Source organism: Dermochelys coriacea, chromosome 9 (assembly GCF_009764565.3).
Source record: "Dermochelys coriacea isolate rDerCor1 chromosome 9, rDerCor1.pri.v4, whole genome shotgun sequence".
Lineage (NCBI taxonomy): Eukaryota > Metazoa > Chordata > Testudines > Dermochelyidae > Dermochelys > Dermochelys coriacea.
The window spans coordinates 102,192,454-102,216,468 of NC_050076.1; the positions used below are offsets into that span (position 1 = coordinate 102,192,454).

General features: G+C 38.6%; 1 protein-coding gene across 13 annotated transcripts in view; it reads left to right on the forward strand.

Moving 5' to 3' along the window:
• KLHL13 (kelch like family member 13) overlaps positions 1-23,613 on the forward strand; it is a 134,998-nt gene extending 111,385 nt beyond the window's left edge. For 12 of the 13 annotated variants that reach the window (XM_038416013.2, XM_043491844.1, XM_043491848.1 and 9 more), the window contains 3 exons: positions 1,570-2,365; positions 15,916-16,029; positions 22,008-23,613. In XM_038416013.2, the coding sequence (XP_038271941.1) occupies positions 1,570-2,365; positions 15,916-16,029; positions 22,008-22,495 (1,398 nt within the window). In that variant the 3' untranslated portion in view covers positions 22,496-23,613. The remainder of the gene's footprint in view (positions 1-1,569; positions 2,366-15,915; positions 16,030-22,007) is intronic. The other variant, XM_038416016.2, reaches the window with a different exon arrangement.
• The last annotated feature ends 402 nt before the right edge of the window (positions 23,614-24,015 follow it).

Sequence of the window (24,015 nt, forward strand, 5' to 3'; positions counted from 1 at the left end):
TTCTGCAGTGGGGGGGGGGTCACACAATTATTTAATGACGGCCGACAGCAGAGATTCAAAAAGCTAAAGCTTTATAACTGTTAAAACACAAATTGTCTACATCACACTTCAAAATAAACACAATAAATATCCTTAAATCAAACCCTAATAATTTTTCAAGCAGCGTTTTCTTACTTTGCCTCTTTGTAAATTTTGATTGACAAAAATATTTTCCTATACAGTTTTTGTGTGTACGGTAAAATCAACATTTATCAATATGTACCCATAAAAATCGAATCCTTCAGAGCCTGGTTATGGTGCACAAGTAATCTTTTATAAAGAACATACCTAAGGAATTAAAAATTCAGAGTAAAGGCTGACTGAATGAAATGTGTAGCATTGGAGAAACAGGCTGTGTTTCTTTCAAACACTTTCTGGTTTTGCTACTATTAACTTTGATCAGGAGATTTTGAACTGTAGACATTTTTGTGCTTTGAGGCATGTTAACCTGTCTGATCACAAAAGAACAGGAGTACTTGTGGCACCTTAGAGACTAACAAATGTATTTGAACATAAACTTTCGTGAGCTACAGCTCTCACGAAAGCTTATGCTCAAATAAATCTGTTAGTCTCTAAGGTGCCACAAGTCCTCCTTTTCTTATTGTGAATACAGACTAACACGGCTGCTACTCTGAAACCTGTCTGATCACTAAATTCTTAACTATTATTTTCCTGCTATTGCTTTGTATAGGCTTACCATCGTGTGCAAATGAATGTTTCTTAGGGAACATCTTGCATAATAAAAATTATATACACTGTGGGTACTGTTTATGGAGGGTGGCTTAGGTGTGGAGAAGAATAGTCACAAAATAGTATGTCTTATTTTGTGGTAAACAAAAATTAACGAGGGGGGTGGTGGGGTAGTTGAATGAGCATGGGAATGTGTTAGGAATTTGAGGCCAAACTCCAGTTCACATGATGATTCACTCTGACAGAGCTATGCATCCCTACTCTTATCACACTTTCCCCATTCAAAACATATAAGGATGTTTGCAGACCACTTTGAAGATAAAGTGCCTTATAATTGCTATGTATCATCATTTTATGATACCAAATCTGATGTATAATTAATATATGCCATCTGTTCTCCAGTAGTCTTATTTCTTTCTTCAAAATAACAAATACCTTACTGGATCAATTCTCGCAATCATGAATATACACATCTGACTGAATATTTATTTGCTCATATGCATAAATCACCTTGAGCATAGCAAATATTGCTGACTCCACAGTATTCCTTAAATTGTATGTTTCAGAGTAGCAGCCGTGTTAGTCTGTATTCGCAAAAAGAAAAGGAGTACTTGTGGCACCTTAGAGACTAACAAATTTATTAGAGCATAAGCTTTCGTGAGCTACAGCTCACTTCATCGGATGAAGTGAGCTGTAGCTCACGAAAGCTTATGCTCTAATAAATTTGTTAGTCTCTAAGGTGCCACAAGTACTCCTTAAATTGTATATTATCCTAATGTGGCTAAATGAACATCAAATTAGGAAAAAGTGTTTTGATTCCTCTTTCTACTCACTTAATAGGTTTCTTTGGAAAATTGTGTCGAGGTTGGGCGGATTGCCAATACGTACAATCTCACAGAAGTGGATAAATACGTTAATAATTTCATCCTGAAGAACTTCCCCGCATTATTAAGTACTGGTGAGTTTGTGAAACTCCCTTTTGAACGTCTTGCCTTTGTGCTTTCAAGCAATAGCCTTAAGCACTGCACTGAGCTCGAACTCTTCAAGGCTGCTTGTCGCTGGCTACGGTATGAGGAGCCTCGAATGGAATATGCTGCAAAACTAATGAAGAACATCAGATTTCCACTGATGACACCACAGGATCTTATTAATTATGTACAAACAGTGGATTTCATGAGAACTGACAATACATGTGTGAATTTGCTTTTGGAAGCCAGCAATTACCAAATGATGCCGTACATGCAACCGGTCATGCAGTCAGAGAGAACTGCCATTCGATCAGACAGTACTCACTTAGTAACATTGGGAGGAGTGTTAAGGCAGCAACTGGTTGTCAGCAAAGAATTACGGATGTATGATGAAAAGGCACATGAATGGAAATCATTAGCTCCCATGGATGCACCAAGATACCAGCATGGCATTGCTGTGATTGGAAACTTTCTTTATGTAGTTGGTGGACAGAGCAATTACGATACGAAAGGAAAAACAGCGGTTGACACAGTCTTCAGATTTGATCCTCGTTATAATAAATGGATGCAAGTTGCATCTTTAAATGAAAAGCGTACCTTCTTCCACCTAAGTGCCCTCAAAGGACATTTGTATGCAGTTGGTGGTCGAAATGCAGCGGGTGAACTAGGTAAGTGTATTTTATCTTGAATGTATGAATTTTTGTCTTTCTTTTCAGGTCTTAAAATTATGCTGTTCTGTGGAAAAGGGGGAGAAAAACAAGTATCCTAATTTGAAAACAAATTAAGTTATTTCTTTCCAGCAGCATCTATAGAGATGCTAATTTGGTCACGGTCAGTGAATTTCAGGTACATTTTTGTGAAGGAAGTTCAAAATAAATTTAACTTGTAGAATAAAGTGACATGTTGCTGACTGATTTAGATATGTAATATCGAGTGTTTTCATCTTTAGCATCAAACTATTTAAAAAAAATGCTCACTGCCATTTATTTAAATGTTTGTGGAAGCCTTTACTGAGTTTTGCAAAGTTTCTTTAGAAGGAGCTTTAAACATTTGACTGAAGAAATGTTTGTTTGCAAATAATTAACCTTTTCTAGTTCTGCCTCTATATAATAGTTGCTTTTCAAACACATCATGATTTAGTTGCCTCATATATCATGTAAGCCAAAATAATTTAACGCATTTTTATTTGGATAAGAATATCTCTTGTACTTGAAGGAAACCTGTGAAGTTGCTCTCAAAAGATGAGACTTTTTCTTGCAGTAATTGCAATAGTGATTTTGGAATATCAGCGTTTTAAACATCTTTGTTGCTTAAAGACAAACCAGTAGCTTATCTGTGCTTAAAAATGTTCTGACACACTCCATTTGTTTGTCACTAAAAATTACTTGTTCTTTTCCATAATCTCTGCACCTCATGGTTAAGTGTCTCACTTCCTATTAATCCTCCTTTCTTCACTCCCTCTTTACCAAAAAATGTAATTCATTTTACTTAGAGAAAAAAAGATCTAAATAAAAATGAGAAGGAATAAAAAATGGTGAGGCAGTAACTAGTCGCTTTTAATTTAGCATAAATCATCAGAAATGGAAAATTATTCATTTTTCTCTCCAAAAGCAGGTGGTGGTCAGAGTTGATATGTACCCATTTGTAAATTTTGTGTCTGTGTATTATAAATACAATAATGAGATACAGTATTATACTTCACATTTCTGATTGCATAATAGGATTTCACTTACTTAAATCACACTAAGTGTACACATACAGATGTTTTATTTAAGCTTGCAGTCTCTCTATCTCATCCCCATTCACAGCAGATACTTTGCAGCAGACCTGGCTTTGTAGTGAAATCTGTTACTAAAACTTAATTACTTTTGTGGATATACTGCAGTGTATTTTATAAATGTACTGTGAAGTATTGTCTTAATTTAAACTAATCAGAAAAAATGAACTGATGGTTTTGTGATGTAGCATCTGATTCTCTCTCCCCCTCCCCCATTTTACTCATCTACAAATCTGCAAAATTCAGATAATCTGCAATGGATTTCCTAGTCAGATAATAAAGTTCCTGTTTGGGAACCATGGAGTGCTACAGTTGTAGACTTGTAATTCTTTTAGCGAAGTTTTGAATAGTAGAATTGATTTTTGTGTTATAATATGTTAAAAACTGTGTTTTTAACATAATTTGGTTCTTTCTTGCAACCATTTCATGATTTATATCTAAATGCATTTCTAGCTAAAATGATCGTGATTGGTAACTTTTCACTTCATCTGCCTGGTGGTACAACATGCAGTAAAAGTTTAGTGTCTTGTGAGTGTACCTATTGTATAATTAATTAATTAATTAATTCTCTACCATCATTCACTTGTGTGAACTAGTGTCAGAGCACCTGGGCTTCAGTGGAGGACCCATGTTTAATGGTTCACCCTGGGAGGATAATCCATTCTACCTGTTACTTGGCATGGGTGGCACCTTAGTCTCTCCTTTTCTCTGCTTGTGGCACACAACAGTTAAGTCTCTTGAGAACTGATATGCTTTGGTCTAACTGAAGTGATTGAGCCCAGTATAGGGGTATCTGGGTGAAGCTTAATGGTCTGTGATGTACAAGTCAGACTTGATGGTCCCTTCTGGCCTTAAACTCTGATTTTCAGTTCCAGCAGACATTTAAGGAGCTTTAATCAGACTCGCATACATAGATGTTCCTGCAGTACAACATTTTGCTGTCTGCCACCACAGATTAAATGGCTTGTAGATGTCCTTTTCCTTTGGTTTTGTACGATTTGAAAGTTGGTAACCCTAATGCAAACACCTTGCCCTATCCCTTGTCCGAGGCCCCGCCTCCTATTCACTCCATTCTCCCTCCATCATTCGCTCACCCCCACCCTCACTCACTTTCACAGGGCTGGGGCAGGAGGTTGAGGTGTGGGAGGGGGTGAGGGCTCTGGCTGTGGGTGCGGACTCTGGGTTGGGGCTGGGGATGAGGGGTTTGGGGTGCAGGAGGGGGCTCCAGGTTGGGGCCAAGAGGTTCAGAGTGTGGGAGAGGGTTCAGGGTTTGGGTGCGGGAGGGTGGGGAGGGTTACAGGCACTGGCTGGTGGTGTGGGCTGTGGAGTGGGTCTGGGGACGAGGGGCTTGGGGTGCAGTAGGGGGTCTCAGGGTTGGGGAGGGGAGAGAAGGTTGTGGGCTCTGGGAGGGAGTTAGAATGCGGCAGGGAGTTCCAACCTGGGGCAGGTGGTTGGAGTGCGGAGGGGGTTCAGGGTGTGGCTCTGTCCGTCGCTTACCTCAAGCCGCTCCCAGAAGCGGACGGCATGTCCAGCTCCTAGGCAGAGGGGCCGGGGCTGGGGCCTCTGCACTCTGCCCATGCCCTTAGTGCTGCCCTCACAGTTTCCATTGACCACGGCCAATGGGAGCTGCGGAGTCGGTGCTCAGGGTGGGGGCCACCTAGGAGGCGGACATGCCGGCCGCATTGGGAGCCGCACAGAGCTTGGGCAGGCAGAGAGCTTGCCTTTACCACTACCCCCCGTACCGCCAACTGGACTTTTAGCAGCCTGGTCAGCGAACCTTGGCGGTGCTGACCAGAGCCACCATGGTCCCTTTCGACGGGGCGTTCTGGTCGAAAACCGGACACCTGGAAACCCTAATTTGTATCATCTCCACAGCTCTCTTTGATTTAATTGTGGGTTGTGGGAACTGATGCATTTACAGGTAAGACTTGCGTGCTGGTGGAGAACCCACTTGGAGGCTGATCATCTCCTCATGCATTGTGCTAGAAGCCAAAAGTTTTTACCTCTTCCCTGAGCATGAAGGATTTATCCATTGAAACCATTTTGTGTTGGTGATTCCAGTTGACCTCGAGGAGAAATGTTCTTCATTTTTTTTTTAAAGTACTTTTTACATGCCTAGGGCCATATCAAGATCTCACATGTAAAGCGGGTATCTCTACCTAGATCTGCTTTATAAACAGCAAAGTCATAAAATCCCAGTCTCATACTTTCCCTGACTCCAATACAGTGGTTTGAGTTGATCTAAGATACTGATTAGATTGATATACATGAGACTGCTCATTTCAGTGTCAATACACAAAGTTGCAGCAATTTAACTAAATCACTATCAAATCACATCTTCTGTTAAACTGCGTGGAGACCAGGCTTTGAATTTACAGAGAGCACTGAACCTATCTCAAGCGATAACATTCTGACCTAAATATCCTTTGCAATCTCAGTTTAAGACAGGAAATGAAGAATATTCTCTTTAAACTTTTGTGTAGAAGTGCTGTTAAACAGCTTCAGGGATTTACCTGTACAGCTGGCAAAGTATTTTGATCCTTTTGCATGAAAAGCTCTATATAAACGTTAGGTATTCTGGTTGCCTAGGGGTTTGATTTGGGGACTGAAATATTCTGTTTTTCTTCCCATCAATTGCTATCCAACTCGTTTCAGAGTAGCAGCCGTGTTAGTCCGTATTCGCAAAAAGAAAAGGAGTACTTGTGGCACCTTAGAGACTAACAAATTTATTAGAGCATAAGCTTTCGTGAGCTACAGCTCACTTCATTGGATGCATTCCACTCGTGTTTCACTTTATTTTTTCCTTTCATAAAAGCTGTCAGTCTAAAGATCTGAAATCCTGTTTAGCTCTCTTCACCCCAAGTAAAAAATCCTAATTTTTCATAAAAAAACAGGTTAAATGTGCATTGGAAAACTATTACGGAAATTGCCCTCTTGGATTCAAACTGATTTCAACTTCTTAGTTATTATATGTGATATGAATTTCTGAAAACTTGAATTAAACTTTCCAAGGAGATCGGCTTTAAATATTAGTTCTCTAGATGTTAAACTCTCTCTAGTCAATTCTGTTGTACTGACTAATTTACAGTCCCTTTCAGGCACAGCAGGGTCTAAGGGTCAAAGTTATTAGAATATATATCCTTATATTTTTTTCAAAAAGTCTCCTTTAATCAATAATAAAAGAGATACGTCTATGGGGTCTTTCAGACTTGGTACCCAAAACATTTCTCAAATATTTTAAGCTTATTAAAACTGTGTGGTATTACTTTTCACCATAGAAATGTCTGTTTTTCACTAGTAGTAAGATGATGATAATAGTAATTTAACAATGCATACTAGTACTCATTTGAAACCTTCAAAGGGAAGTTACCAGAATTGGAATTTGGCAAAGACCTCAAATACCTAAAATTGTAATGGGTTTCTTTAAGGCCTCATTTTCAAAACAGCAGAAGTGCAGGGCTATGGACAACTCTACATCTGATTTGAGCATATAATTACCCCAATTGTGCATAGAAATTAGATATGGCTGGTTAAGTGGGGATGCTAATGGATAGAGAAGGGAAGTCAGAATCAAGAGAGAACACTCCAGAAAGTGTATCTGTTGGAACAAACGGAGGAGGTGACGGAGAAAAGGAAGACTCCTAAGGAAAGAAGATGTGGAAGCCAAATTGGGAGATGTCTTACAGAAAAGCCTGAGGGATCATAGGGTATACAATGTCCAATCATGATAAATGCTGGTAGATTGATAATAGGCTCCCTTTCTTGAAGATAAATAGGGGTAGCCATAGCTTGTTGGGAGAAAGAGTGGCTGTATTGTGAGAATCATGTGGCCTGGCTGGGGTGGTGATACAGGTTTAGATAAACATCCTGAAATTTCGATGGTTAATCTCAACATACCCAAAACTCCAGAGATTCTGGGTTCTCCAATAACTAGTTTTATATGCAATCTTGTGAGTGGGATCTAGTGTACTTTCATATGTATTTTTAAGTGTACTGTTACAAAACATCACCTTGTATTAATATCAAGTCATAATACAACACACAGGGGGCAGAGAGTATTGGATTTTCATGAGAGAACATAAAAGAGCAGCATGGAAATTTCAGTTGTGAGGCCTAGTTAATTGAAGAGATTCATACGAAAACAAAACAATTCTCTAGAATAGGAATGGAACACCAGCTATGTGACAGCTGAGAGAGCAGTGGTTTTCAGATTTGTTTATACAGAGAATTGTCCTTGTAAAATTTATAAATGGTGGTAACAACTGTAATATCCAGTAGTATCCAGCTGGGTCACTCTGCGACAGTAACTCTAATCCAAAAAAGAAAAGGAGGACTTGTGGCACCTTAGAGACTAACAAATTTATTTGAGCATAAGCTTTCGTGCGCAAATAAATTTGTTAGCCTCTAAGGTGCCACAAGTCCTCCTTTTCTTTTTGCGAATACAGACTAACACGGCTGCTACTCTGAAATCTAATGCCAAAGAGAATGCTGTATAAGAGATCCTTTCAGACTGCTAGTAGGATATGGTGGTAGTAGATATGCATCCGATGAAGTGAGCTGTAGCTCACGAAAGCTTATGCTCTAATAAATTTGTTAGTCTCTAAGGTGCCACAAGTACTCCTTTTCTTTTTTCTAGTAAGGTAGTAACAGTATTTATAAGGGAACCATCACTATGCTCTATTTGTGAAAAAGATGCAGCACTTTATAAGAACAGGTCATATGCTCTCCTCTCTGACAGGATGATCAAATGAAGATCCTACAAGTTGGAACAAAGTAGAGTTCAGTTTCCCAGTGCTGAAACACCCATGTATGGGGACAGTAGTCCTCTAAGGGGTATGTCTACAGTGCATCTGGAGGTAAGCCTCCCAGCCCAGGTCCGAGAGAATTGTGCTAGTAGATCACATGCTAAAAATGGCCATATAGATGTTCTCACTTGGGATGGAGCTTGGATTCTCAGGGTAGGTCTACACTACCCGCCGGATCGGCAGGTAGCAATCGATATATAGGGTCGATTAATCGCGTCTAGTCTAGCCGCGATAAATCGATCCCGGAGTGCTCTCCCATCGACTCTGGAACTCCAGCGCTGCGAGAGGCACAAGCGGAGTCGACAGGGGAGCGGCGGCAGTCGACTCACCGCTGTGAAGACGCCACAGTAAATTAATCTAGGGTATGTTGACTTCAGCTAGGCTATTCTCATAGCTGAAGTTGCGTACCTTACATCGACTCCCCACCCACTAGTGTAGCCCAGGGCTTAGGCTCACCCCAGCCCCCTAGACTTGAGAGTAAGAGCTGTAACCTGAGCTGCAATGTGTACACTCCCAGGTGCACTGCATACATGTTCTGGGTGCTCCTATAATGCAAGTAAACAATGGTAATACATCTCAAGACTCATTAGAAGTTATTGGGACAAAACTGATAAATGTCTACGTGCTCCAGGAACAATAACACAGGTGGCTGTGTGGAAAATACAAGCAGAGTTGCATAATTTGGGACTGCTTCAGGTGTGCCTTTCGAAGTATGTATTCCTTTAATTCTATCAAAAAGATATTCTAAACTGTTTTATGGGATACATGCTGGTCAAAGTGCCTCTGCTCCAATATAACAAAACCTAATGGGATCACTCAAGCTTTTGAGAGAGAGAGAAGGAAACTTTCTCAGCCTATTTAGAATGTACCAGTCTAGTTACTCAATTACCTTCAAGAGAGGCTCTCTCATGTATGGTATGTACTATATCTGCTTTCAAGAGAGACTGCCATCTTCTTGGGGGAGGTGGCGGGTGTTGATGGACTAATTTAAAAAAAAATCCTTTTTTGACAAACATCTTTAAATAGTATGTGCTTTAATTTTTTTTAAAAATATTTTTTCTGTTGCCTTGTTGAGGTTTATATGGGCCTTGTTATCTATGGAGAAACGGAGAGACTATGCATGGAAAACTGTAGGCAATGTAAAAAATCCTGAAAAATAGCTAACTTCTTTTAGTTGTGATAATCTTAGAAGTTAGTTGTGAGTATAGCATCCACAAGATTTTCAGTCAGAATTATGATCTTCAAGTTGATAGTGTTCATCTAAAAAATGAACACTGCAGCTACATAGCTGATGTTCAAAAAGTAGGGATTCTGGAACTGACAAGTTTCAGAGTAGCAGCCGTGTTAGTCTGTATTCGCAAAAAGAAAAGGAGTACTTGTGGCACCTTAGAGACTAACAAATTTATTAGAGCATAAGCTTTCGTGAGCTACAGCTCACTTCATCGGATGCCCAAGCTTATGCTCAAATAAATTTGTTAGTCTCTAAGGTGCCACAAGTACTCCTTTTCTTTTTTGGAACTGACAATAGTCCGCTCTCAAACAGGCAATTGTTTTATAACTTTGTATAAGCCATAATATTGTACACTAGCTTCTGCATGCTGTATCTGCTGTCCTCTGTCCTAACTTGCCTATGTGTCCTCCAGTTAGTGTGGGTTGAACAGCTGTCTGGTGTTTTGGAAATAGTGATGTTGAATTTTTGGTTGCTGCTAGGTCCTCTGTGGCTTTTTTGGGGGGCTACTTAGTCCATAGTGTGCTTAGTATTTTACTAGAACTTGCTTTGTTTTTTGAAGATTTTTTTTTCCAGATTCCTAAGAAGTGCCAGGAAAAAACTTTATACATTGTCCATATGTTCACATTGTTGGGCTAATGAAATTGGTGATGTTGATCCACTACTAGGAAGTAAACAGTCAAACTACCAGGGTGGATTGATTTTAATTACATTTTGCATTTGTATTTAGTTGTTTTCCTAAAGAAAGATGATTCTCATTGTTTGGTAACCATTAAAACATGAAGACATGCTATATCTATACACTTTTATTTGAGCCTTTATGTAGCTTAACTCTCATTTATTCAGATCCTTAATTTTTACATTTTTATTTTGCTAGAAAACAGTGAATAATGCATTTCTAATTTACTAGATTAATTTTTTACTTGTGCAATGTGTCAAATCTGTTTGGATGGAAATGCGAAAACAATTTAAAAATGCAAAAAAGCAGCATTATATAAAGTTATTTATTTTTTAATTAGTTAAATAAAACTACCTTAAATGTCCTGGATACATAAGAAAAAATTTCATCAACAATTATCAAAACATGTTTTGCATTTAAAACTGATTTATGAAGTAAAGGAACTATTATCTACAGTTAGTGAGTGAATCAAAGTGATTGTTTCTTGTTGTCATGTCCTTCCAGATTTTAGAACTAGTAGATCTCGTAGATTGGAAGAAGAAAACAAGCTTTTGTGCTTTTTTCAAGTTTAACTTTGAATGAACTGATTCATAGATACTAAGGTCAGAAGGGACCGTTCTGATCATCTAGTCCGACCTCCTGCACAGCGCAGGCCACAGAATCTCACCCACCCACTCCTACGAAAAACCTCACCTATGTCTGAGCTATTGAAGTCCTTAAATCATGGTTTAAAGACTTCAAGGAGCAGCGAAGCCTCCCTCAAGTCAACCATGCCCCATGCTACAGAGGAAGGCGAAAAACCTCCAGGGCCTCTCCAATCTGCCCTGGAGGAAAATTCCTTCCTGACCCCAAATATGGCAATCAGCTAAACCCTGAGCATATGGGCAAGATTCACCAGCCAGATACTACAGAAAATTCTTTCCTGGGTAACTCAGATCCCATCCATCTAATATCCCATCTCAGGGGATTTGGCCTATTTACCCTGAATATTTAAAGATCAATTACTTACCAAAATCCCATTATCCCATCATACCATCTCCTCCATAAACTTATCGAGTAGAGTCTTAAAACCAGATAGATCTTTTGCCCCCACTGCTTCCCTTGGAAGGCTATTCCAAAACTTCACTCCTCTGATAGTTAAAAACCTTCGTCTGATTTCAAGTCTAAACTTCCTGGTGGCCAGTTTATACCCATTTGTTCTTGTGTCCACATTGGTGCTGAGCTGAAATAATTCCTCTCCCTCTCCTGTATTTATCCCTCTGATATATTTATAGAGAGCAATCATATCTCCCCTCAACCTTCTTTTAGTTAGGCTAAACAAGCCAACCTCCTTAAGTCTTCTTTCATAAAACAAGTTTTCCATTCCTCGGATCATCCTAGTAGCCCTTCTCTGTACCTGCTCCAGTTTGAATTCATCCTTTTTAAACATGGGAGACCAGAACTGCACACAGTATTCTAGGTGAGGTCTCACCAGTGCCTTGTATAATGGTACTAAAACCTCCTTATCCCTACTGGAAATGCCTCTCCTGATGCATCCCAAAACCGCATTAGCTTTTTTCACAGCCATATCACATTGGCAGCTCATAATCATCCTATGATCCACCAATACTCCAAGGTCCTTCTCCTCTTCCGTTACTTCTAATTGATGCATCCCCAATTTATAACTAAAATTCATGTTATTAATCCCTAAATGCATAACCTTACACTTCTCACTACTAAATTTCATCCTATTACTATTACTCCAGTTTACAAGGTCATCCAGATCCTCCTGTATAATATCCCGATCCTTCTCCGAATTGGCAATACCTCCCAGCTTTGTATCATCTGCAAACTTTATTAGCACACTCCCACTTTTTGTGCCAAGGTCAGTAATAAAAAGATTGAATAAGATTGGTCCCCAAACCGATCCCTGAGGAACTCTACTGGTAACCTCCCTCCAACCTGACAGTTCGCCTTTCAGTAGGACCCGTTGCAGTCTCCCCTTTAACCAATTCCTTATCCACCTTTTGATGTTCATATTGATCCCCATCTTCTCTAATTTAACTAATAATTCCCCATGTGGCACGGTATCAAATGCCTTACTGAAATCTAGGTAAATTAGATCCACTGCATTTCCTTTATCTAAAAAATCTGTTACTTTTTCAAAAAAGGAGATTAGGTTGGTTTGGCACGATCTACCTTTTGTAAAACCATGTTGTATTTTGTCCCATTTACCATTGACTTCAATGTCCTTAACTAATTTCTCCTTCAAAATTTTTTCCAGGACCTTGCATACTACAGATGTCAAACTAACTGGCCTGTAGTTACCCGGATCACTTTTTTTTCCTTTCTTAAAAATAGGAACTATATTAGCAATTCTCCAATCATTCGGTACTACTCCTGAGTTTACAGATTCATTAAAAATTCTTGCTAATGTCTTGCAATTTCAGGTGCCAATTCCTTTAATATTCTTGGATGGAGATTATCTGGGCCCCCCGATTTAGTCCCATTAAGCTGTTTCAGTTTTGCTTCTACCTCAGATATGGTAATATCTACCTCCATATCCTCATTCCCATTTGTCATGCTACCATTATCCCTAAGATCCTCTTTAGCCTTATTAAAGACTGAATATTTGTTTAGATATTGGGCCATGCCTAGATTATCTTTAACCTCCACTCCATCCTCAGTGTTTAGCGGCCCCACTTCTTCTTTCTTAGTTTTCTTCTTATTTATATGGCTATAGAACCTTTTACTATTGGCTTTCATTCCCTTTGCAAGGTCCAATTCTACTCGACTTTTAGCCTGTCTCACTTTATCCCTATAGGTTCTGACCTCAGTTAGGTAGCTTTCCTTGCTGATCCCTCCCATCTTCCACTCCCTGTATGCTTTCTGCTTCTTCATAATCACCTCTCTAAGATGCTTGCTCATCCAGCTTGGTCTACAACTCCTTCCTATGAATTTTTTCCCCTTTCTTGGGATACAGGCTTCCGATAGCTTCTGCAGCTTTGATTTAAAGTAATCCCAGGCCTCCTCTACCTTTAGATCCATAAGTTCTTCAGTCCAATCCACTTCCCTAACTAATTTAATAAAGTTGAGTAGATTTGGACCTTGCAAAGGGAATTAAAACCAATAGTAAAAGGTTCTATAGCCATATAAATAAGAAGAAATTCAATCTGGAGCAGGTACAGAGAAGGGCTACTAGGATGATCCGAGGAATGGAAAACTTGTTTTATGAAAGAAGACTTAAGGAGGTTGGCTTGTTTAGCCTAACTAAAAGAAGGTTGAGGGGAGATATGATTGCTCTCTGTAAATATATCAGAGGGATAAGTACAGGAGAGGGAGAGGAATTATTTCAGCTCAGCACCAATGTGGACATAAGAACAAATGGGTATAAACTGGCCACCAGGAAGTTTAGACTTGAAATCAGACGAAGGTTTTTAACCATCAGAGGAGTGAAGTTTTGGAATAGCCTTCCAAGGGAAGCAGTGGGGTCAAAAGATCTATCTGGTTTTAAGATTCTACTCGATAAGTTTATGGAGGAGATGGTATGATGGGATAATGGGATTTTGGTAAGTAATTGATCTTTAAATATTCAGGGTAAATAGGACTAATCCCCTGAGATGGGATATTAGATGGATGGGATCTGAGTTACCCAGGAAAGAATTTTCTGTAGTATCTGGCTGGTGAATCTTGCCCATATGCTCAGGGTTTGGCTGATTGCCATATTTGGGGTCGGGAAGGAATTTTCCTCCAGGGCAGATTGGAGAGGCCCTGGAGGTTTTTCGCCTTCCTCTGTAGCATGGGGCATGGTTGACTTGAGGGAGGCTTCTCTGCTCCTTGAAGTCTTTGAACCATGATTTAAGGACTTCAATAGCTCAGACATGGGTGAGGTTTTTCATAGGAGTGGGTGGGTGAGATTCTGTGGCCTGCACTGTGCAGGAGGTCGGACTAGATGATCAGAATGGTCCCTTCTGACCTTAGTATCTATGATTTATATCAGTGATTTAATTCAGCAGCAGGAAATCTTGATATCAATAATCAATTTTAATCTTGTTTTTCATTTGTACTTATTATTTGTCTAAAGAAAGGTTGATTCTCATTGTTTTTAATTTGCTACTACTTTTTGTTAACCAGGAGGATATACTATAGCAGTTGTATAACTTGGCATATACTAATTCAGATTCTTAATTTTTGCTCTGTTAGAATATAGTGAATGATGCATTTCTTATTTCCTAGATGATTAAGTATTTACTTGTGATTTGTGTCAAACTGCATTTGTATGGAAATTAAAATTCAGTTAAAATGCACAAAAAATAAAGTTGTTTATTAGTTTAAATAAAAATATCTTAAATACCCTGGGTACACAAGGAGAAAAGTGAGTTTATGAAAACATGTTTTGCCTTTAAAACTGATTTATTAAACAAGGAAAGTATTAATAATTAGTGAATTGATGTGATTTGTTTCTGGTCACCGTGTCATTAAATATTTTAGAACTCATAGATCTCATCCTCTCTCACCTCATTTTTATTCATAGATAGTAACAGGAAAACAAGCTTTCATGCTTTTTCAGTTGGTTTCCCAACTCTGAACAAATAATTAAACCTAACTAGTTGAGTAAACTGAGATGAGTGAAATATTTTCTCTGCAACTGCGGAAGCTATCAAAAGCTGATTTGTCGCTTCAACGGTCTCTGGTTCCAGGTGTTTGACCATTGACTTCCACCAGTTCAGTGGTTTGAAGTTTCTTTAAAACTTCAGCAGCAAACATGTACTCCTTGAATATTATTTTTTATTTAAATTATCTTACTATATTTTATTAAGTTTAGGCCTTAACATAGGTCATCCTTTTAATTTTAAATACATTTTATTTTTAAAAATAAAATGTATTTAAATTTTTAAAAACATTTTAAATCATTTGTTTTTTATCTACCTCAGTCCTACAAACAAAATTGCATGAACAGAGTCCTGTTCGCACACAGAGCTGCTTTTAAGCCAGTACAGCCCTACATAGGTTTCTTTGCTGGCTTGGATCCTGGAAGCAATTTGGGTTAGACTGTATCCTTTTTTGTGAAGTGTCATGCAGTCCTGTGGTGCTGTATAAGTAGTAAATAGCAGTCACTACAAAAGGTGGTATCACATTCCCAGATCAAGAATTCATATGTCAGGTGTCCTTTCAGGCAATCTTTGAGTGAGTGGCATAATGTGATTCTAATGCAGTAGATAGAGCACAAGCTGGGTTTGTATCTATATATGCCTGGGTGGGACTTTTAAAGAAATGTTACTAACACAGGTCCTTCTGATTCCCTAATGTTTTCATCCACTTAGACATGTTTAAAGTTTGCTCCTATCAGTTTGCACCAGGCACTGGAAAGATTGTATGAGAAGGAGGATTAGAAAAGCAGAATTACCTAATTTTATTTTCACTTTTTTTGAGCACACCATAATGTGTGCAGAGCAAGATAAATGACAGCTATGGCAGGCTAAACAGCAACTGTATTGAATGCAAACCAGGGGAAACAATTGGGCAAGAATTCTTTCTTCTGCACCTGTGGGACAAAAAAATGTATAAGCTATTCAAGGATATCTTTAACTACACAGAGTATCTGAACATATCTCTGAAACTTTCTTATATGAATAACCTATTTTTCATTGATGTGTTGTTTATTTATGAATGTATTAATTTCACTCAAAATCAAATTACCATGCTAAATTCAAGCACTCTTTTTTTTGTTGTTGTTGTTTTTTTAATAGCCACAGTGGAATGTTACAATCCAAGAATGAATGAATGGAGCTATGTTGCAAAAATGAATGAGCCCCACTATGGTCATGCTGGAACTGTGTATGGGGGATTAATGTATATTTCAGGTAAATCGTTCTTTTAAGTTTATGAACAAAATCCACCATATATGAGGCATTTTGGCTACATACTTTTTCTTACTCCAGTGGGTGAAGGAAGATTAAAAGAATTGTTCTTACTTTAGATATAAAACATCTGCATGTTTCAAACAGTGATTCATAGCTTCATACAAAGCTAGTCAAATAACACACACTTACTAAATCTCAAAAAGAACCATTTTAGATAAAAATACTGCTGTTGGTAGATACTTATTTTAAAATCTCTAATTTGCAATGCTCACTAGTACATCTTAACCTTCAGTGCTGCATTTTTATGAACACAAACACTCATAGTTGTCATACAGAATTCGTCATTTTGCCCTTAGATAAGTAGTTACCTCACTAAGGATTGGAAAGGTTAGCTAACACTATAAATACTGAGATAAAAGTATCTACTTACGTGAGACAAAGTTGGAAAGATTTTAAGGTTAACCACAGTATGTGAGTGGTTTCAGAATAGCAGCCATGTTAGTTTGTATCCGCAAAAAGAACAGGAGTACTTGTGGCACCTTGGAGACTAACAAATTGATTTGAGCATAAGCTTTCTTGAGCTACAGCTCACTTCATCGGATGCATAGAATGGAACATATGGTAAGATGCAGATATATATAGATATAGATATATATACACATACACACACATATACATACAGATAAGTTGGATGGAAGTATGTATGTGTATATATATCCAACTTATTTGTATGTATATATATCTGTCTATCTTACCATATGTTCCATTCTATGCATCTTATGAAGTGAGCTGTAGCTCACGAAAGCTTATGCTCAAATAAATTTGTTAGTCTCTAAGGTGCCACAAGTACTCCTGTTCTTTTTTGCAGTATCTGAGTGGTGTCTTTCACTGCTTCTGTATTGCTGTAACTTTGATTGGTCCTGTGCCTCTGAAAGGCGATAATGTAATGCATGTTTCAGAGTAGCAGCCGTGTTAGTCTGTATTCGCAAAAAGAAAAGGAGTGCTTGTAGCACCTTAGAGACGAACAAATTTATTTGAGCATAAGCTTTCGTGAGCTACAGCTCACTTCATCGGATGCATTGCAGTTCAAATCAGGATCCATAGTTATCCTGAGAAAAAAAGTTCTCTGATCTCCCACATAATTGTTCTCCTTTGAAGGGAATTTCATGCCAAGTCAATAAATGGTCCCACCTGACCTACTCTGATTTCACATGCTTTTCGTGGGTAGTGGGCTCCATGCCCACATTTTTGCCTCATGCTTGTTCTAAATAACACTTGGCTCAGAATTTCCACTGACCTCAGACAAGGACACTTCCTTTTTATAGCGATAGTGCAGCTGAAATGAGTGCATTGCACCCAGTGTATATTCTGGTTTCAGAGTAGCAGCCGTGTTAGTCTGTATTCGCAAAAAGAAAAGGAGTACTTGTGGAACCTTAGAGACTAACAAATAAATTTGTTAGTCTCTTAGGTGCCACAAGTACTCCTTTTCTTTTTAGTGTATATTCTACAACCACTCTAAGAATTCTGTTTGTCCTCCTTTAAGAACTCAAGTGCAAATATTCTGACATTGATTTATTAAATACAGATTGAAGCCAGGCGTGATAGGGTGGTTTTAGTAGATGGATTTCTCATCAGAAGGGATCTGTATTTTTTTTTACATGTTACATTTTAGATAAAATCAGGGATTTGTCATGGTGCAAAAGTTGTTTTAAAGTTAGATTCCTCCCTTATCTAATTTATTGTCTATCTACGTATCTTTAAATTATTAGTGAGCTTACAGTCCCTGCTGCTGCTTCTCACCTTATTCTTTGTATTCCCCACAGGTTTTCTCTGTCTGTCCATATAGACACCCTTACGGGTGCTATTACCTTAGTGATGAAAACAATATCAATACCTAGACAGTCTCTCAGTCGAATGTTCTCTTGTTCAGGTTTTTATCATCTGTCAGAGTGCCAAGCACTCATAGTGGTGGCTGCCATTAGGTGGCTTAAGGAGCTCATTAATCCTCTTTTGTTTCTTTGCTTGCTTCCTTTCCAAAGAGCTCTTAGGGTCTTTTTAAAATGGCTTTTATAGAAGTCAAGGATTCTGCAAATCCTGTGATAATCCAAGCATTACAGTTTTAGGTCAAATCACTTAGACTTATGCCTGTCTTCTGAAGAATGTCTTGTTTTATAGTGATCTCCTACAGTTAAACCGGTAGCTGTATAATTGTCAGAAACAATGCCATCTTGAACACATCTGTAATGGCTGAAATTAGTGTAGCTGCTTTCTCTAACCTCACCTGAAATCTTTGTGCAGTAGGGAGCAACTTGATCTTGTGGTTAGAGTACACTACTGGGAGTTGGGAGACTTGAGTTCTAGTGTCCGCTCTGCCATTTTCTTAATATGGCCTTGGGAAAGTGTGAGAGCCAAAGGCCAATTAGGAGGAGCGGGTCAGGCTTTTAGGTTGACCAGCTAGTATGCATGCAGGCCTCAAAGGTTCTGGCCATATGTTGCTTGTTGAATGAAATTTGACTTTTTGTAAATTTTATTAAAACAAAAATTAAAAAAACAGATCACCAAAGCTTAACCTACTATTAATATTAAACTTAACTAACAGTAAAGCACTACAAATGTCAAATCAAGGGCAAATCGAACATGTTAGACTCAATATTGAATTGCAGTTAAATCATCAAATTAATACAAAAAATGATCAATCCTTTTACAGATTTTAAGAAGGTGCCTGTCCGTATCGCTATAATTCCCATCTAAGGAATTTTGACCAGAGGGAGTCAAATCTATAATTGCTTAATACTAATGCCAAATTATTATCTAATGTGTGGACTACCTCAAAGCCAATTATAGAGCTTACTCCTTGGATTTTGGTGTGATTTGCTAACCCTTCCTCCCCAGAGATGGTATAATACAGACTGTAACAGGAAATTCTTGACAAGCCATTGTTTAACAACTCTTATTTTCCTGAAATTGTCAGTGACAATCTCAAGTCTTTCAGTTCTATTAAACATAGGACACACAACATACTCTGAGTATCTCTGTGAGACAACATTTAGAGCTGTTTATACCTGGGGAAATTTTCTTTCAGGCTCCATCCCTGTCTGGCCTTCATGAGTGCAGCCCCGCTTTCACTTTGATGCCCTAAACATAAAAAAGCTAAAAACAAGACAACCCCCCCACCCAAAAAAAAATTCTATTTAGAATAGCAAGGGCTTTACAGACTGTTCAGCTCTCTGTCTCCTAGAGTTTGGAACTGCAGTCAAGGAGCCAGATGGTGGTGATCTGCTGGCACAGCACTTGTTGCTTGTGGGACTCCTTCAGGTACAGGTGAAGACTAGAGAAGGCTGTAATGGCTTTGTAGTTGATGTGACTTCCTCTCTTCAAGATTATCAATATTAGGGATTTTGGCAGGTCAGTCTTCTCTTAGATGACTTAGTGATCCATAAAGGCGAGGCTTCTTGGCCTTACCCTTAATTCTGAACCTGTGACCTTAGCTTACTCAGCCTTAACAGCCTATACTAGAGCCATGTAGCTTGGTCCAAGCAGGAGCAAATTTGGTCAGGAGCAAGCGTCAATATCAAAAAGTCCTACTTAAATCAGCCATTTAAAAACTAGTCAGTGTTTGCATACCAGAGAAACTGAGTCTATGATCTCCTCCCCCCACCCTCCAAGTATAAAATATATCTCGGTACATTAAATCTCATTTTAGGAAGCTGGCATGATCTTATGTGGGTGAAGGGTCTTAAGGTGATATTAAATCCCCAGTTTACAGTAAGTTCAATATGAAATTCTATAAAAATAGCTTATTGGAAAAAATCCTAGTAATAAAACCAGTCTCTCCAAAATTATTCATCAGCAAAATTAAAAATAAATTCAAATTTATCAGTTTCATCATCTTCAATTTCTTCTTCCCTCATTCTTTTTAACCTTCCATTCTAGCACTAGGCTATTGGTCAAAGAGCTTACTTTCTGAACTCTTCATTTTTATATAGAAAAATTACTTTATAGCTTATCAAGAAGAAACCCATTTGAAATATAAACCCCTACTTTTTATATAAGGGTCTATATTCCCATATAAGCTATCCCTCATTTAACTCCCTGTTGCTTATTTTCTTTATGGTGCATTTGTTGTTGGAGCCATTAAGGGAGATTATGACTAAATGGAGGGAAGAAAAAATCTTGCTATCAAGGGATGTTCCTGTAACTCTACTGACATTGATAGCTCTCTCTAATGCCGGTGGTTAAAGAAAAGGTACTATGTTAAAGAGCAGCTATGTCTAAGGAAGCATGAGGTTATGCACTCAGGGTCACTGGCCAACTACTAAAGTTTACAAACTTATGTGACTGTGCCGTTTTATGCTTTCATTTGTAGGAAGCGATCTGAGAAGTAGGTAAGTGGCCTCTGAAATTTGCGCTGTTTGAAGGGATGTCAAAGTTTGCTGTTCAGCATCAGCTGAAGTGGCAGTAGTGACGCGATTTGAAAGTGAGTAAGTGCTGCTTGGAAATGGGTCAAATGGAACAAAAATCTTTCCTCAGGCAACACTGTTAATTTCACTCACAGCCACCGCTGCTGGTTCCTCAGCTGATGTCAGAGTCCCTCTGATATGCTCTTGACAGAAGTGCTCTTCAGAAGTAGCTTACTCACACTTGGACAATTGCCTGTGACTAGGGAGCAGGTAAAAGGGATACTAAATAGTAGTCTGATTTCAGAGTAGCAGCCGTGTTAGTCAGTATCCGCAAAAAGAACAGGAGTACTTGTGGCACCTTAGAGGCTAACAAATTTATTAGAGCATAAGCTTTCGTGGGCTACAGCCCCCTTCATCAGATGCATAGATGGAACATATAGTAAGAAGTTATATATATACATACAGATAAGTTGGAAATGGCCATACAAACTGTGAGAGGCTAATTAGTTAAGATGAGCTATTATCAGCAGGAGAAAAACATTTGAAGATGATTAAGAGGAAACATTTTTTTTCTCCTGCTGATATGCATCTGATGAAGTGAGCTGTAGCTCACGAAAGCTTATGCTCAAATACATTTGTTAGTCTCTAAGGTGCCACAAGTACTCCTTTCCTTTTTGCAAATACAGACTGACACGGCTGCTACTCTGAAACCTTTCTCAGGAACAGTACTCTCCCCTCTTCAGGACTCAGCGGAATCCTCTTCACATAGTCCAAGTTCTGTGTTGGCAAAGAGGTAGAAACTGGGTAATCTGTAATGAGAAATGGACAGGATATAGATGGAGCCAAGGGAGATGCACATTTTCCCCAGCACCATCTATGGCTACATGGAGCTTACTCAGAAAAGAGAATACAACCTGGGATTATGTTGTTTTGTTGATTGAGCCATTCTCCAGAATTCCCAGGGGCGGCCACACTCCGAGTGTCCCTACTAATGCCGGTGCCATGGTGTGGAGATGTGTGTGCTCCACACAAATGGTTCTGGTCTCCCGTGTCTATATCTTTGAGCGGTGGTTCTCAATCAAGAGTACGTGTACCCCTGGGGGTTCGCAGAGGTCTTCCAGGGGGTACATCAAGTCATCAAGATATTTGCCTAGTTTTACAACAGATTACGTAAAAAGCACTAGCGAAGTCAGTACAAACTAAAATTTCATCCAGACAATGACTTGTTTATACCGCTCTATATACTATACACTGAAATGTACGTACAATATTTATATTCCAATTGATTTATTTTATAAATATATGGTAAATGAGAAAGTAAGCAATTTTTCAGTAACTGTGCTGTGACACTTCTGTATTTTTATGTCTGATTTTATAAGCACGTAGTTTGTAAGTGCAGTGAAACTTGGGGTATGCAAGACAAATCAGCCCCCTGAAAGAGATACAATAGTGTGGAAAAGTAGAGAGCCACTGTCCTTGCGGATCTTCTAGAATTAGTTGAAATACTGTTACATTTTTACTATGACTTGTGTTTACTCCAGGGTCAATATTACTTTGATTTTTTCTTTCTTTCTATAGGCGGAATTACCCATGATACTTTCCAAAAAGAACTTATGTGCTTTGACCCCGACACAGACAAATGGACTCAGAAAGCTCCAATGACGACAGTCAGAGGTCTGCACTGCATGTGTACTGTTGGAGACAAGCTTTATGTTATTGGCGGAAATCACTTTAGAGGAACAAGTGATTACGATGATGTTCTAAGCTGTGAATATTATTCACCCACCCTAGACCAGTGGACTCCAATTGCTGCTATGTTACGTGGGCAAAGTGATGTTGGGGTTGCTGTCTTCGAAAATAAAATCTACGTTGTTGGAGGGTACTCTTGGAATAATCGTTGTATGGTGGAAATAGTCCAGAAATATGACCCGGAAAAGGATGAGTGGCATAAGGTCTTTGACCTCCCAGAATCACTTGGTGGCATTCGAGCCTGCACTCTTACAGTTTTCCCACCAGAAGACAACACAGGGTCACCTTCTAGAGAGTCACCTCTGTCAGCACCTTAAAAAAATCCTTTGACTTACAGTGTTGTGGTAATACCTTTGCACTGCATCATGGAGTGTCTCATTTTTCTTCAGTAGTATCTGTTAGGCTTAGCCTACAGCAATTGGTACAGTTACTGAGGGAGGGGAAAAAAAGACTTTGACATTACTTGTGCTGTTTGTTTGGCCTAGAATGTTTATCGAGTGGTTAGCAAAGATTATGGAAAAATGTATTCAACAGAGCCAAATCTTTAACAAGTGAGAAACAAGATATTGTCTATAAAATATATGAATTAGGTACGTTTTTAATGTTGTGTATTGGGTGTGAGGTACCTTACAACTTACATTAGGAAGCCCAATAAATCAAATTGGAAGGGGTCATAGTGAACGTGCAATTATGTTCACTAAACTTCATATTTGAAAGTCTTTCTTCCTTTCATCTTTGATTGCAGATTTTAAAGGGAGGCAGCCTGCACCCATGTGAACTATGACAAAAGGTTGCCAGCAGGCCTGAGCTACCTCCCTCTTTTCACGGAGTATTTTTGACACATCTCTTTACCTGCCCAACTGGGTGGGTGCTTTAAGAGCATAGGGAGTTTCTTAGGCAGACAGGAGAAATCAAATAACAATTTAAAAAATATTAATATTATGCAACAGGTGGACCCTGTGTAGGCCCGAGTTTTTTTAATAACATATATTGAGGGGTTTTTCCCTGACTCAATTAAGTGACACTTCAAACAGAAGACTTAAAATGTTTGGGCTTTTTAATTTTTGGTCTTTCCTCCTCCCCCACACACCCAGTAATCAGCTTCCGTTTGTAAGGGAGCATAAACTATTAATAAATTGGAATTCAGTACAGTTGTATGACCTGTTTGTATGCCTGTATTGAGTTATGTAGATAAGGGCTAGGAATGTTAATTCAAGCCACTAAATTTGTCCAAATTATTCCTTCAGGTCAAATTTAATCTAATTTTTCTCCTTTGCTGTTGAGATAACGTACATATTACATGTCCTTTGTATAGTCTCAGTTAATAAGGTTATTTAGCACAAAGTGCAGCTACAGCAGGAGAGCTGCTTTTTGCTCAGTGAACTCAGACTACCATGTTTTACCTTCTTTTGTTCAATAAAACTTTTAACTGCAATTATTCAGCCTAAGATACCTCATTAATGTTACTTGGATTTTCTTCTTCTGCTCATTGTTACCAGGGATACACATTGCGTATATATGTGTGGGTAGATTAATTTGCTAGGAAACCAATGCACAAGTGGTCTCAAATGGGTACTTTGACCTACTTTGAAGGAACTATTTTGGCCATACTTGTCTATTGTAATTTTAAGGACTGAAAATGTGGAAATGTCTGAACAATTGTGCATAGAGTGAGCTAATATGTAAATGTTAAGCAGTACAAATGTACTACACAGTAATCTTTATCGGTTCCAACATAGTAATTTGTTTCTGAATATGTGGGGTTTTTTGTTTTTTTTTAAATTCTGGTTTTAAATCAAATTAAATTAAAATGCAGGGCAAATAATCACAAATGTTA